At 30.3% G+C, this 14,523-nt stretch overlaps 1 protein-coding gene across 3 annotated transcripts; it reads left to right on the top strand.

Annotated features, from left to right (window-relative positions):
• Positions 1-4,317: 4,317 nt before the first annotated feature.
• On the top strand, positions 4,318-6,329 carry LOC105801007 (uncharacterized). Of its 3 annotated transcripts, XM_012632366.2 has the most exons (5): positions 4,348-4,443; positions 4,780-4,844; positions 5,035-5,223; positions 5,339-5,402; positions 5,683-6,329. In XM_012632366.2, the coding sequence occupies exons 3-5, from the start codon at positions 5,048-5,050 to the stop codon at positions 5,968-5,970; spliced, it is 528 nt and encodes a 175-aa protein (XP_012487820.1). In that variant the 5' UTR covers positions 4,348-4,443; positions 4,780-4,844; positions 5,035-5,047; the 3' UTR covers positions 5,971-6,329. The 3 variants fall into 3 exon arrangements, with proteins under 3 accessions (XP_012487809.1, XP_012487820.1, XP_012487813.1); XM_012632355.2 differs by lacking the exon at positions 4,780-4,844 and having other exon boundaries at positions 4,318-4,443; XM_012632359.2 differs by lacking the exon at positions 4,348-4,443 and having other exon boundaries at positions 4,566-4,844.
• The last annotated feature ends 8,194 nt before the right edge of the window (positions 6,330-14,523 follow it).

Below are 14,523 nucleotides of genomic sequence, written 5' to 3' on the forward strand. Positions count from 1 at the left end.
TACGGAATGTGGCCACGGGTTGCTTGTTCTCGAATGAGTAATTTATCACATCCATTTGTTGACATTGATCATGTTAATCATTAAGAAGACAGATGGCGACAATGGGATAAAATAGGATTGTATTGAGTGAATGAATTTAACTCAAAGGAATCAAGGATATCATATGAGGGTAACACACACATGACGAGGTCATTGGACAAAGTAGTTGGATGAATTACTTTCGTAAAGAGTATACAATAAGAAGTTTTCAATCATGGTACTTTTTGTGGCCTAACTCCATATTAAGTAATTGTGAATTATAGGAACGATGCTTCTGGACATAATTGCAATTACTAGAACATAATTGTATATGTCCGATTGGTGCCTCCGCTAGCTCAACAAAGGCTTAATCGGACTCCATTTGAATTAGAAGTAAATTCTACGACTTTGGAAATAATTTAACTGAGTCAATTTATTCGATGTGGAATTAAGTTGGACGGTCGTAAGAATTGTTCAACTAGAGAATTTGATTAAAGAATTTTCTTGAAAAATTAATTTGGAAAATCTAAGTGATTTTTGGGAAAATTAATTTTGAACAAGTAAAATTAAATCAATCAAATTAATTAAAATTAATATGATATTTTTGAAAATTAATTTTTCAAGTCAGACAATTGGCCCAATGGGTAATTGAATTTGAAAATTAGACCTGAGATCATAAATTGGGCTTAGGATCCCAAAACCGAGATTAAGACCCAAAAACTGGTCTAACCAGGTCTGGTATGTGAAACTAAGTTGATATCCAACTGGTGGTTGGATCGGACCTATCGGACTGTTAGTGGTCCGGATGGAACTGATAGAAACCAAACCATTTCAAGCTTAAAGCATTCTGACAAAGATTTCGATGGCCAAAAAATGGTTAGCGGCAGTGGTTCTTCAGTGGTTAAGCAATGGAAGAATTACACTCCTATTGAGACTCTACCAAAGAATTTGATTTTTGATTAACTATTTAAAATAATAATATTATTTTAATAGATTTAATATTAAATTTCATTTGATACTTATCTTAATAATATTTTATTAATTTAATATCAAAGTGATTATCTTAATATTAAATTTAATTTAATATTTATCTTGTAGATAAATATTCTATTAATTTAATAAGATTTAATATTAAAATTAATATTAAAGTGATTAAGTATAATTATAGTTGAACTCTCTAAACCCTCCTTATATAAATATAGTCTTGGGTTATTATTTACACACACTTGAATTCAATAGAAAGTTGTAGAGAAAATTCTCTAAAGAAATTATTTTAGAAAATTTCTAGAGATATTTTTCTTATTTATAACTTACCCCAAAAGTTCAGAGAAATTACGAAATTACTGCACTAGTAATTTTTATAATTTTTTTATTTGAAGCGAGCCCACACTCGGTAAACGTGAGCTTAAGGATAATAGAGAAGACTACTAGGTTGAAGCGTTCATCCTAGAGGAATCAAAATTGTACAATTTTGATTGAGTATTTATTACTTTAGATATCACAACCAAATTCTTATTTTGGATTTTTTTAAAACTCTGGTTTTTTCCTAAATTTATTTTCCGTTGCGTTTTCCAAACCCAATTGCGATCGATTTTCCAAACTCTGGTTAAACCTCTGACATAGGTTGTGGTATAGGCCTTTTCTCTTCTTCGCCTTCATCCGTAGTTGATTGCGATTAGTTGCTTCTTGGTTGCCATCGTGCATCCTCCGGTCTAGCAGTAGGTGGTTGGGAAGATGATTCGCCTTGATAGAACAATGATCCTGGAGGTGTTTGCATCACCATCAGTGTAAGGGTATAACTATATTGTGTTTCGTACATTGGTGACATAACAATTGGACTCTTGGTCGGTGGTCGAAACATGGATGGCCTATACGTCGTCATCGGCATCATCGTCGCCAGAATTATGGATGGCATCGACGTGTAATATACTAGGGACCAAGGTTTGAAAACAAAACCTAACATCAAAGTAAAAGCAGAAAAATGTGGTCGAATATATGGTGCTTGTGTGAAAATGACGGTGTTCGCATACAAATCAGAATAGGACGTCACATACTGATCAGGGGTGGTGTGGGCACCGATGTCGGCTCTTGAGTAGGTGCAACCGATGGACCTGCCTCGCCAAACCTTGGATGTGTTGACGGTCGTCGTGGCCTCCTCGTATGCGTTTGCCAACTCCTATATTCTTCGCTCAACAAGCATGGCTTGCCAAAAAGCCTAAATCAAGGCATGTAATCCAAACCGCAAGCTAACTCTAGAGCGATAATAGCATTGCGATGAGGTAGAAACTCATATCGATTATTCCACATGTGTATATATATTAATATGGAATCTAATTCAATTCTCATTCGACCTCCCCCACAAGTTGATAGGATGCAGATGATCAAGGTCCTAAGGTACCACTAGAATCGATTGTCTGAACCCGATTTGCTGCAACACCCTATCCGACTCATGCATATACACGATAGCGTACATTACCAATGGCACATTTACATGTCAAATATTGGGATTCACCAGGATTTCGGATGGGATGCATTGCCGAATTGTCAGATCCTTGTATGGTGTCCATTCAAACTATATTAAAATAATAAAAAATTAGTTATATATATACTATTAAATATCAAATCAAATACATTAATATTATATAATTCAAATTTAAAAAAATACTTACCTTTGCTTCAGATCGTTGGTCTAACAGAAGTCGTATATCTCATAGCTCTTTCGATATTCTCACGTAACTTGACCCATTATTCCACCTATTGAAATAATTTGTTAACAGAATAATTTAAACATTAGATTATTTTATTGCAATAAATAAATTATGTAATGAATTTGTAAAGGTAGTTTGCTTCAGGACAAAAATGGCAGCTGATAACGCGCCAATGACTGCAGTAGTAGCATACAACCACCAATTTTAATTTTTCGTGGTTGCGTCGCTCGACACATCTCTTGGTACAAGGTCGCCAACACGGTGGACCCCCAACTAAGTTGGAGCGAGTAGATTACGAATATTGACGAGTTTCAACAACCACCTTAAATGGACGAAATTTCGTGACTTATCCGGCATTATGATACCCTCTATTAACATAAGGATGTAATCCTGAATGTGTTCTTCTCTTTCGACTTCAGTTGAATCCTCATCAAGCTTACTGAAATTTCTTCTTAACCAAGCCATTTCTATCCGACCTCCAAAAATTGTCTCCGAAACCAACCCCAAAAGTTCATCGCATACCATTTTCCAATTGGTTGCGTGAACAGTCCCAGTCACTGCAGACCCATCCACTAGTAACCTAAGTTGTAATTGCACATCTTCCAAAGTGATAGTACACTCGCCAGATAGAAGATGGAAAATGTGCGTCTTCGATCTCCACCTTTCCATTAACGCGCTTACGAGTGTTGGGTCCAACTTACACCCCTTACCTATAAGGGCCACGTGCGAAAAATCGACTTCTCTCAAGTACGGTTTGATCAAGGGTGATGGAGGAGCGAGTAGATTACGAATGTTGGCTTGCAAAATTCAATCTCTGCCTATTTAAGGAAAAAATATACAAAATAATAAATTCAAATATAAAAAAATATAAAAATTATGCAACATTAAAATATAATAAGAAATATTATTATCATTTGCAATTGATTGACGAAAATATAGTTCTTATCATAACGAATTAGAGAATTTGCCATTGATAATTTCGAAAAAAACTGAATAATTCGTATTAGAAGAATAATTTAAGAAAATGTTAAGATAATTTAAATAAAAAAAGAAATAAAATTGAGAGAGCAAAAAAAATTAGTGAATTTAAGTGGGTATTGAGAATGTGAGAGAGAGTTGAGATTGAATTGGAAAAAATGAAATGGGAGAGGGTTATAGGAAAATAAAATTTGACTGTTTGGGGGTGTCTAACGACTAATTAAATAACTGTTATTTTTTACCGTTGGGGGGAAAAACACTTCCAACTGGAAGCATTTTCAAGTGACTTAGCAGAAAGCGATTCTAGATGGAAGCGTTTTCCATGCAATATGCTGAAAACGCTTCCAGTTGGAAGCATTTTCAAGTGACTTAGCAAAAAGCGATTCTAGTTGAAAGCGTTTTCAATACAACATGCTAAAAACGCTTCCAAGTTTTCCTGCAAATTGGAAGTGATTTCCAAAAAATAGCTTATTCCCATAATTTTTTTAAAAAAATTGATCTATTCACGTAATTTTTTTTGGCATTTATTGATAAATTAATATTTTAATTGACCGAAGTTAAAATAATTTTCCCAAGATTCAAAAAGAAATTATATTTAAAAAAAAGTGGAGGAGATTGTTTTACAATGGTAAAATGGGCATTCTATATAATTTCCCTCCTGGCCTCCATTAAGACCTTTTCCTTCCTCGTCTCATTCACCATTTATCTGCTTTTTCTTCTTTCAAAGGGATTCCTTCAGGTAAATCTCAAAAATCAAGTTTCCCTTTTTTAAACTTATTTAATCATATATAAGATTTCACTTCTCTGTATATATTTTGTAAAATATATTTTAGATCTGTTTCTTTTTCTTTTTCTTCCTATTTTTTTGCTGTTAAGAACAATTCTGTTTTTAAGTCAAATTTCAAAGTGTCTATTCAATATTTATGATGAGTTTTTAGCTGTAACACTTGAATTTCCCTTCTGGGTATTTCATCCTTATTTGTTACGTCTTAATTAATCCCTGATATTTCGGATCTTCTTTTTAACTCTCTGAATCTGATATATATAAATGTAAATTATAATATTTTTTACGCAGGCATATAAATCCTAAATTTATTACAGTTTTACCTCCACAGCAACCCGTGATCACTGATTTTTAAGGTCTGGGCCTAGATCTGTGTTTCTATTTATGTTTTCCTTTTTGGGTTTGACCTTTTTTTTGGGGGGGATTCTGTGAAAATGAAGGAAACTAAAGGGGAAAAAAAATTGTCTGTTTCTATGTCTTAATTGAATCATTTTTCTTAGATCTGGTTGTTGACTTCTTTTTTGTAATTAATTATTTGAATGTTAGATTTTTGAGGAAGATGAATCACTACAATCTTCAGCAGAATCCCATTGCCGTTTCCGCTTATGAGGAGATGGGAGGGTTTATCTCTTCAATATCGGAGCATCATAGGGCCGGCCCCGTTGTTTGCCCTAAGCCTCGGCGAATTGGGGTTCTCACCAATAACCCTATCAAGCCTTTTAGATTGCATATGAGGTATTGTTTTTCTTTTCTCTTTCCTTTGGGTTTTTCCCCCTTTTCTCTAATTGGAATTTTGGTTGATTTGATTTGCTTGCTTTTATTAATTTTGATTTTTGGTTTTCAATTCCAGTCACCAAGCCGATGTAAGTGAATCGAAAGCCAGTGCAGAACTTCTAGATATCATCCTCAACAAGGTAATCACTGAATCTCAAGTATTTTAAAGAAGTGAAAATACTAATGTTATATACATATTGCTTTTTGATAGTTGCTATGGTTCTTAAAAGTATTTGCGTCTTGCACTTCTATCCGAATAAACGACTATATGAAAATGCTTCTAAAAGTCGGATATATTTTTACTTCCAATTTGGAGTAATATTGGATGTTTGCATTTCTGAGGTTTGAGTTATGTGTGTTAATGTTTTTGTTTCTAGGATGGACTTGTTTTATCGTGTTGTTTTGTTTCGGTTTTTGTAGGGTGATTTATGGGCAGAGCAATCTGCAGCACAGGTAGCATCTTCACCCCCATTTTTTTGTGGTTCGCCCCCAAGTAGGGCCACGAACCCAGTTGTGCAAGATGCTCGATTTGGTGACGAAAGAGTTGCAGCCCTTTCAGCATCGCAAAGTCCATCTCCGTCGCCATCGGCACATAAAGGGGGATTTGTTAGGATGTCGTTTGGGCTAAAACCAGCGGCAATTAGAGTAGAAGGATTTGATTGCCTTAACAGGGATAGCCAAAATTCCAGAATCCCTGCTATGGCTTAAATCTACAGTGTACATAGAAGGCCACCGTCCGGGAGGACAAAGTAGGGATGAATTAGGGAAATATGGATTATTTTTGGGGAGAAAGAGATTAACTTGTGTGTAGTAGTGTATATATGATGTGGTTTTTGGTCTGGTAAAATCTATTTGATTGCTGGGATGGAAGGGAAGGCAATGTGAAAGGATTGAATTTTCAGGGGATTGAGCAAATGATGATGAATCGTAATATAAATGATTTGATATTTTGATTTTGTAAATCACCATGGAGAAGAGGAAGGGAAATTGTGTATAGATCCTATTGGTAATTGAATTTTGTTCTGTAATTTATGATTCAATAATTGTCAAATTTTCTTCCTATGACATATTGAGCATCATCTTTATGTTTTATCATATGATAGCAACCGACATGGTTCCTGATGATGGTCATTGCATGCACATCCCCTCTGTAATTCCCATTGGGAGAGCAATTCCCATTTGCTTCATGACTGGTTTTGACCTTAGCAGCTACACAAGAACCCATTGCAAAACCTTCCGAATCCCTTATAGCAGCAGCTATGATTGAACATGATTTTTTGTGTCACTTTTTAGTTTAATTATACTTTTGAAATTTAGTGCTTTTTCTTTTTCTTTTTTTTTAAATTACTCATTCTATTTTTTAAAATTTAATAATTAAAATTCAGTTAATAAGGCGGTTAAGGAATTTCATTAAATTAGATAACATGCCATTTTAAAATGAAAATGGTTCATTTGGCTGGTTGAAAGAAGCGTAGAAATCATGTAAGCAAAATAAATAAATAAATAATAATAAACTTTTAATCTCTTTCGTTGAAAGAGTCTGAAGAAACTTATCATCTTTAATTTAGAATCGAAACCTTATAACTCCACATTTAATGTTTTTTGCTTATTTATGTTTGCAATATTAGATACATGAGTATTTTAAAATGTTATATATCTCACATTCTTTTAATGATATTTTAATTGATTTTCAATTATTAAATTCCTAGAATTAATATTTGTTAGAGATTGACCTGTATAAATATCGAAATAGAAAAGTTATAGAAGATCGAACACATAAATATTTACGTGGAAAACCCTCATTTAAGAGGATAAAAATCACGGGCAAAGGAGGCTTCGACTTTTTACTAGATGAGTAAACAAACGAGGGTATAAGATGAAAAAAATAAACCTAAATGTATTAAATGTACAGACCCAAACCTTGAAAACAAAGTCTTAACTTGGGAACTAAATTCTCTCCATAGTTACTACGAAAACTCTCACTAAAACTCATTTGCAACTACATATTGTCGTCCCCAAAAGGGAGCTCTATAGTACTACATCTTTAATTGCCTTTCTAAAATAGGGATACAATGACCCCTTTAAATAGACTAAGTTTAAAAGGTTGAAACGACTAAAATATCCCAGAAGTAATTAAATTTCGACTAGGAAAAGATAACAGAGTTTAATTAAGAGAAGAAACTCGGTGTTTGTGGGAAACATGTCGCCATGTCATAACATCATCATTCGCGTCGTCATGAAGTCGTTCGTCGTCACAACGTTGGGAAGCTTCTCATCGTGACGTCGTCAGCTGACTTTGGTAAGTGCCTACAAATTATCCAATAAATACGAGACACACCCTACAAACCTCCACCTTGACTCGTATTTATCGTACCTTCTTCTCCAGGTCCCGCCACAGGCAGAACTCGATCTTTGCAGAATGTCAACCAAGCCCAAACCGTTCTCGAACTTGGAAACCGAAAGACTCCTAGTCTTCAAATCAAGGTTGTATAATGCAACCAATGCCAATGATACCTGAACGGATGTGTGCTTCACAACAATAGAGAAAGCATTGAGGAAATCAACTCCCTCCACTTGACTGTCACCCTTTGCGACCAACCTTGCTTTAAACACTTTACTTTATCTGAAACTGTTACAATATGAAATCTATGATTTCATCGAACTTTTCAATATCAAAATCGTTGTCATTATACTTGAACGGGTCGATTGCAAAAACATAACCTAGCTCTGATACTAGTTTGTTGAGGATCGACCTATATAAGCAACGAACAAGAAAATAGAGAAGATCAAACATACAAATATTTATGTGGAAAACCCTCAGTTAAGAGGATAAAAAGGACACGGGCAAATGAGACTTCAACTTTTCACTAGATGAGTAAACATACGAGAGTACAAGATAAAGAAAATAATCCTAAAAGAGCAAAACTCAAAAACCTAAATACAAAGCTCTTTCCAAAACTCTCCCCAAAACTCTTCATCAAATCTCACATAAGAGATATTCTATATTAACTCTCTAAAATAGGGTTACAAAAACCATTTAAATAGGCTAATATTAAAGTCATAATATTACTAAAATATCCCTAGAGTAATTAGAGTTCGACTGGGAAAAGATAACATAGTTTAATTAGGAAAAGAAATTCGGTGTTTGTGGGAAACACGTTGTCACATCGCAACGTCCTCATTTACGTCATCATAATGTCGTTCGTCATCGCAACTTCGGGAAGCTTCTCGTCGTGACATTGCTGGCTGACTTTGGTAAGTGTCTGCAAACTGTCCGATAAATGCGAGGCACACCCCACAATACTTATTATATAAAAAAGTCACTTGAAAATAATTCAATAAACAATTGAGCTCTCAATCAAAAGCAACACTCAATTGAGTCCTTAATCAAACTTAAGCACTCAATTAATCATTCAAAAGCCCCTACACAACATTAACTCCCCCATGTGGCACAATAGAGTTGTGCCACGTAGCGAAATTTGGTAATTTAATTTTTTTATAAAAAATCATAAAAAAATATTTTTAAAAATTTAAATTTTTTGAAACTTTTAAAAATATACAATTTATAAAAATTATTAAAAAAATGTTTTTTGTAAAATCATTAAAAAGCATAAAAAATTCTAAAATATCTAATTTTTTAAATTTTTTATAATTTTAAATATTTTATATTTTATTTTCTAAATGATTTCTATTATTTTAATATTTTAATATTTCCATTTTTATAATTTTAAAAATTATATTTATAATTTTTATGATTTTTTATAATTTTTCTAAATTCTATTTTTCTAAATATTTTCTAAAATTTCAAAAAATTATGCTTTTAATGAATTCTATTTTTATAATTTTTAATAATTTTTTAAAGTCTATTTTTCTTTTAATGTTCTAAAATTTTAAATGCCTTTTTATTTTTTAAATTTTTATTATTTTTAAAATAAATATAATAAAATTACCAAATTTCGTTACGTGGCACAACCCTGGCATAACACGTGATGAAGTCATTGACAAATTAACGATGTTAAAAGATGAAAATTTAATTAATTGCTTAAATTCGATTGAGGATTCAATTGAGTAGTTAAATTTAATTAAAAACTCAATTGAGTATTATCCTATTTGAGAATTCAATTAATTATTGAAATATTTTTCAATGGAATTTTTAATATAATAAATATAAAATTAAAAGTAGGATTAAAATTTAAGCGAGCGAACGAGAGCAATAAAGAAAGGGGAGGCAAAGGCAGGGTGGTTGGGAGATAGTAATGGAATGGTTGAAGCAGCTAAGGGTCGGGACATTGGTAGCTTCACATTTGGATAACTCTTCTTCATATTATTTTGGAAGCTGATGTGGTTGTGATGTGATGTTCTAAATATAATCAACTCAATTCACTGTTCCACCGTTAACTTTTATGTTTGGTTTAGTGGTTAAAAGATATTGATTTATATAATTTTTTAGATTTAAAGAATTGGGTAAATTTTTATTTAGATAACACTCTTTGAACGGAGGGTGTGCATATATAGTAGACCTGACCATGCCCGGCCCGGCCCGATGCCTCGTCCGAAATATGGGAGGGTTCGGATAAAAATATAGGTCCAAAATATGGGCTTGGGTAAAAAAAATGAGGCCCGTTTAAAAAACAGGCCGGGCCTCGGGCACTACTTTTTTGGCCCCGGCCTGGCCCGAATATAATAAATATATATATTTTATTTTTTAATTTTAAAATACTTTCAAATTTTTTTATTAATATATCACCTATTGGATGTTTATATAAATGGATTTTTTATTAATATTTTTATTATTTTACTTGAAGTGCTGATGTAATTTAAAAATATTTTAAAGTTTTAAGAAAAATGTTTTACATGTTTTAAACCATTATTTTATTTCTTATTTTAGTATTTAATTTTTCTAACATATTCCTTCCACGTGTGTATCAACCTAACTGTATAGAGTATATATATAAGAAAAACAAAAACAAAAACTCGCTCAGCACTACCTTGATCGATCTATTATACAGCCACACCCCATAAGCAGCTTTCAACAGTTTTGACTCTTACAAGTTCGTGAAAGCATAATTTAGGAGAGATTTATATAAATAGATTGAAAATCTGGACATTACATATATAATAATAATAGTATTATATATTATTATATATAATAATAAGGGTAATTACATGTTATTATTATTATTTTAATAGGTTAGTTTAAATTAAAAGTGATTTAATTTAGTTACGGTTTATTGGGCTTTAATTATTAAAAAAATATGTGTCAAATATGTGTAGATACTCTAGTAATTAATTTTTAATTGATGATGAGTTGATTAGAAATTAGGGCTAATGTGCCAAAGTTATATATATATTATGGTTATGGTTTCCAAATTACATACAATGTAACATTTCTAATATCCTATCTTTAGAAAAGGGAGAATCATATTCTCTAGATTATTTGTGTGCTAATTTGGAAGACTAAAACCCCAAGTTTCGTAGATTTCAAGAAATCGATGAATTCAGCTCTGCTTCCGCATCTAGTTTTGTTCTTGATTTATTTTTATGATTTTACATGACAGATCTTGGTTTACAGTTCTAATTTTATATTAGATATTATTTACGGTTCTAACAAGTGGCATCAGAGCTTGTCATGTTGAATAATAGGGAATGAATTGATTCTTTATTATTTTTGGATTGATTCATTTTTCTTTTTTAAATTTATGGATTTGATATTTTAATTATATACTATGTTAAATCTTTGAGATTCTTAATAAAATTTTTGGGTTTTGATTCTTTAAATAAAGTTTAGGGTTTTATAAATATAATCTAATTTAATATTTGCATATGTTATTCGAAAGATGAAGGTTTATTTATTTATTTATAATCAATTGATAAAAATAGATTTGTGAGATTTCTTTCTCTTCTTTTCGCACACTTATTTTATAAATTTTGGTTAAAGTTATTATTAGATTAAAGTTACAGACTTACAACTTTTTGCAATTGAAGAATTTCAATTGGGTTGTATAATTGGTTTTGAATAGTAATTCACTTGATAATCGAATAAATAAATGTTGTTAAGATATTTTTCTGCACTATTTATTTTAAATTTTCTGTTTGTGGTTGAATGTATATGGAATTATCATCTTTTGTCTTTATTCATGATGAATTATATTCACGATTGAATTCAATTCATATATACGAATGATTACTTGGTTTCGTTATAATTATTTTATATAAGTTTCTTATGGAACCAAACTAAAATTAAAATATTTGGGTTTTTTTATATGGTGGCTATAAATTTTATAAATAGTTAGCATATGAAGGCCTTTATATAATTTGGGATTGTTTTTATATTTGGTGGTTATGGATTTTTTAAGTGTTTGTGCGTATAAATAAGTTTTATATATAAATTTGAGTTTACATAAAATATGTAAGGCAAGCCAGTATTATTTTCTATTATTATATTGTATATATATATATATATTATGCATATCAATGATTTTGAGGATTAATACATGATTATAGTTTGCGTGGATAGGTGTTTATAACCATTATTCAATAAGATACATTTTATAGTTTAATTGGTGACATTAAGTTTTGATGGATATCGTTGACGTTGTTAATTTTTTTTTCTGTTATGGTTATATATTCAATTTGACGGGTGTTTGATGCAAATTCATATAAACTATGTACATGTTTAAATAATTTGGTTTTAAGGTTGGTTCTACAACATTAGGTTTTGGCATTTTATGGTTCCAAATATTTAGTTAAATTATGTTGATATGGTCTACAATATGAACTATGGGATATATCAACTATTATGATTTTATTTTTGAGATTTATTAGCTTGAATGTATTTTTCAAGTATTCATGCAAATCTCTGTTTAATCATTAATACAATTTTAGATTTACATGGTATATGCATGATAAGTTTTTTCTATCTGATTTTGCATACACGTATATGCGTGAATTGCTTTGATGTTTTTGTCTATGCCAAAAGAGAGTCACATTCTTTAGATTACTTGTATGCTAATTTGGAAGATCAAAACTCCAAGATCCATAGATTTCAAGAAATCGGTAAATTTAAGTACGCTCCCGCATCTAATTTTTTTCTTGATTTATATTCTTGATAATTTGACATGACAGATCCTAATTTGCAATTTTAATTTATATTAGATATTATTTACGGTTCTAACATAAATACCACGGAATATTTTGCAAATAACATAAAATTCTTATATTTTTACCCAACACAAATTTAGCATCTTTTTTCATTCGAATTTAACACTATATTTTATATGAGTGAAAAAATTGGGATTTATATAAATATACAATATTATGAGTTATAAAAGTATAAAAAGAAAACAAATGCAATTATTGGTAGGTCTACGTTTATGGTCCCGAAAATAAATTTATAGGAGCCTTAAAAACTTCTCATGTACCCCTTGGGAAACCATTAGTGTAAATGTGACGCCACTCATTTTCTTACAACTATTATTTTATTTTTTCTCAGTATTCCATTGGATGGATTTATTCTGGTTGGTTTTTCTCAAATATTTAAGATATTTCAGTAACCTGCGAAATATATATATTTTTCAAATTTGATATATATTTTTTGTACTTACGAGAGCAAGGCTAATTTAGTAATACTTTTTAAAAGCGCTTTGGGTTAAAAAATTCTTTTGAGTTAAAGTTTAAATTTCCTCTTACTTTTGGTAAAGAAAGTACCATTTTAAAGTATATTTTATCTCAAAATACATTTTATCTTAAAAATACTTCGAAGCAATACAAAACTGGCCGTAAGATGTAAATAAAAATTTTAATGATTGAGAATATTTTAATGTGTATTTAAAATTTTAGATAATTACTATCCAATTTAACAGAATAAATACTTTAATTTCTTTTTTTAAAACATATCTTAAAATTAAAAAAAACAATGACTTTTATCGTTCTTTTCTTTATCTTTTACGTATTGCTTCTCTAATCTTAACATTTTTAGGCTACACATGGTAGAGAAACAGTTATGAATTTTGTTAACATCAGTTATAATGTTAGTTGCGACTTAAGGAAAGGCCAAAGTCGACAAAATATTATAATTTACTTAACATGTATATATTTATATATTTTAAGTAAATTACAATATTGAAAAAATTGAATGAAGTGAAAATTTCAAAGAATCTTTATGTAATATGCCTACCTCATTTAAAAGAGATTGATTTAAGAAAATCTCTTTTATTATATTTTATAATAAGTTATTTAATTGAAATGAGATTTCCATATTCATTTTGATCACATTACCATTTTAAAATTACCATAATGCCTATTTAAATGTATTTTCGATTTTTTAGAGGAGTTGAGAGAGTATTTATTCTGTTTATATTAGAAATCTATCTGAGTGTAAATTCTTTGTAAGTAATATATTTTTATGGATTAGTTTATAACTAAACTTTTTTTTTTAAATTTAATGAGAGTGAGTTGAATTTAAATTATATTTTAATGTTTAAGTAAGACCTTATAAATGGAAATTTTTTTGAACCGTGCGAACAAATTTTTAATGTCAATTTTTGAGCAAAACCTTATAAATGGTGAAATTTTTTGAATTACGTTAGTGTCATTTTTTATATTTTCTATTCCTAATTACTTATTCGAATCGCAATTTAACCAATATTTAAACTAATATCTGATAGGCAAATTTTTTTTTCTAGAATTGCATTTTTAGAGCTCTATTCCAATTATTGGCGCACTTCGACTGAGAGGGAGAGGGAGAGGGAGAGGGAGAGGGAGAGGGAGAGGGAGAGGAGAGGAGACAATTCTTATCTGAATTTCTCTATCTTTTGGTTCCTCCACAAATGTAGCTATCCTTAATATTAGGGTTTTTTTTATATAAAAAAGAGAATGGAAATTATAGTCCACTAATTAATCACAAATTAGAAAACAAAAAATCCTAACCCTTTGAGTTACAATTTTTGTAATGAAATTGAGTTTAAGAACATAGAGCTACTAGTATTATTCAATATTATAATTACTAAGCATTATTATGGTTTTCCTTTTCCATGTTGGGTTAAAACTAATAAAGAAAATCATAATTATTATTTTTAAAATAATAATAAATTCAATACTTTTTATTATTTTAGTTTTATTTTATTTTTTGGATATTTTACCGTCAACCTTGAAAATTAGTTAAATTGCTTTTTTTAGATGGAAAAAGTGACTACATCTTTTAAATTTAAATGGCATTGATGCAATAGCTTGCGTGATGTAATTTATAAAATTAAAATAATA

Source organism: Gossypium raimondii, chromosome 7 (assembly GCF_025698545.1).
Source record: "Gossypium raimondii isolate GPD5lz chromosome 7, ASM2569854v1, whole genome shotgun sequence".
In the NCBI taxonomy this organism is placed as follows: domain Eukaryota; kingdom Viridiplantae; phylum Streptophyta; class Magnoliopsida; order Malvales; family Malvaceae; genus Gossypium; species Gossypium raimondii.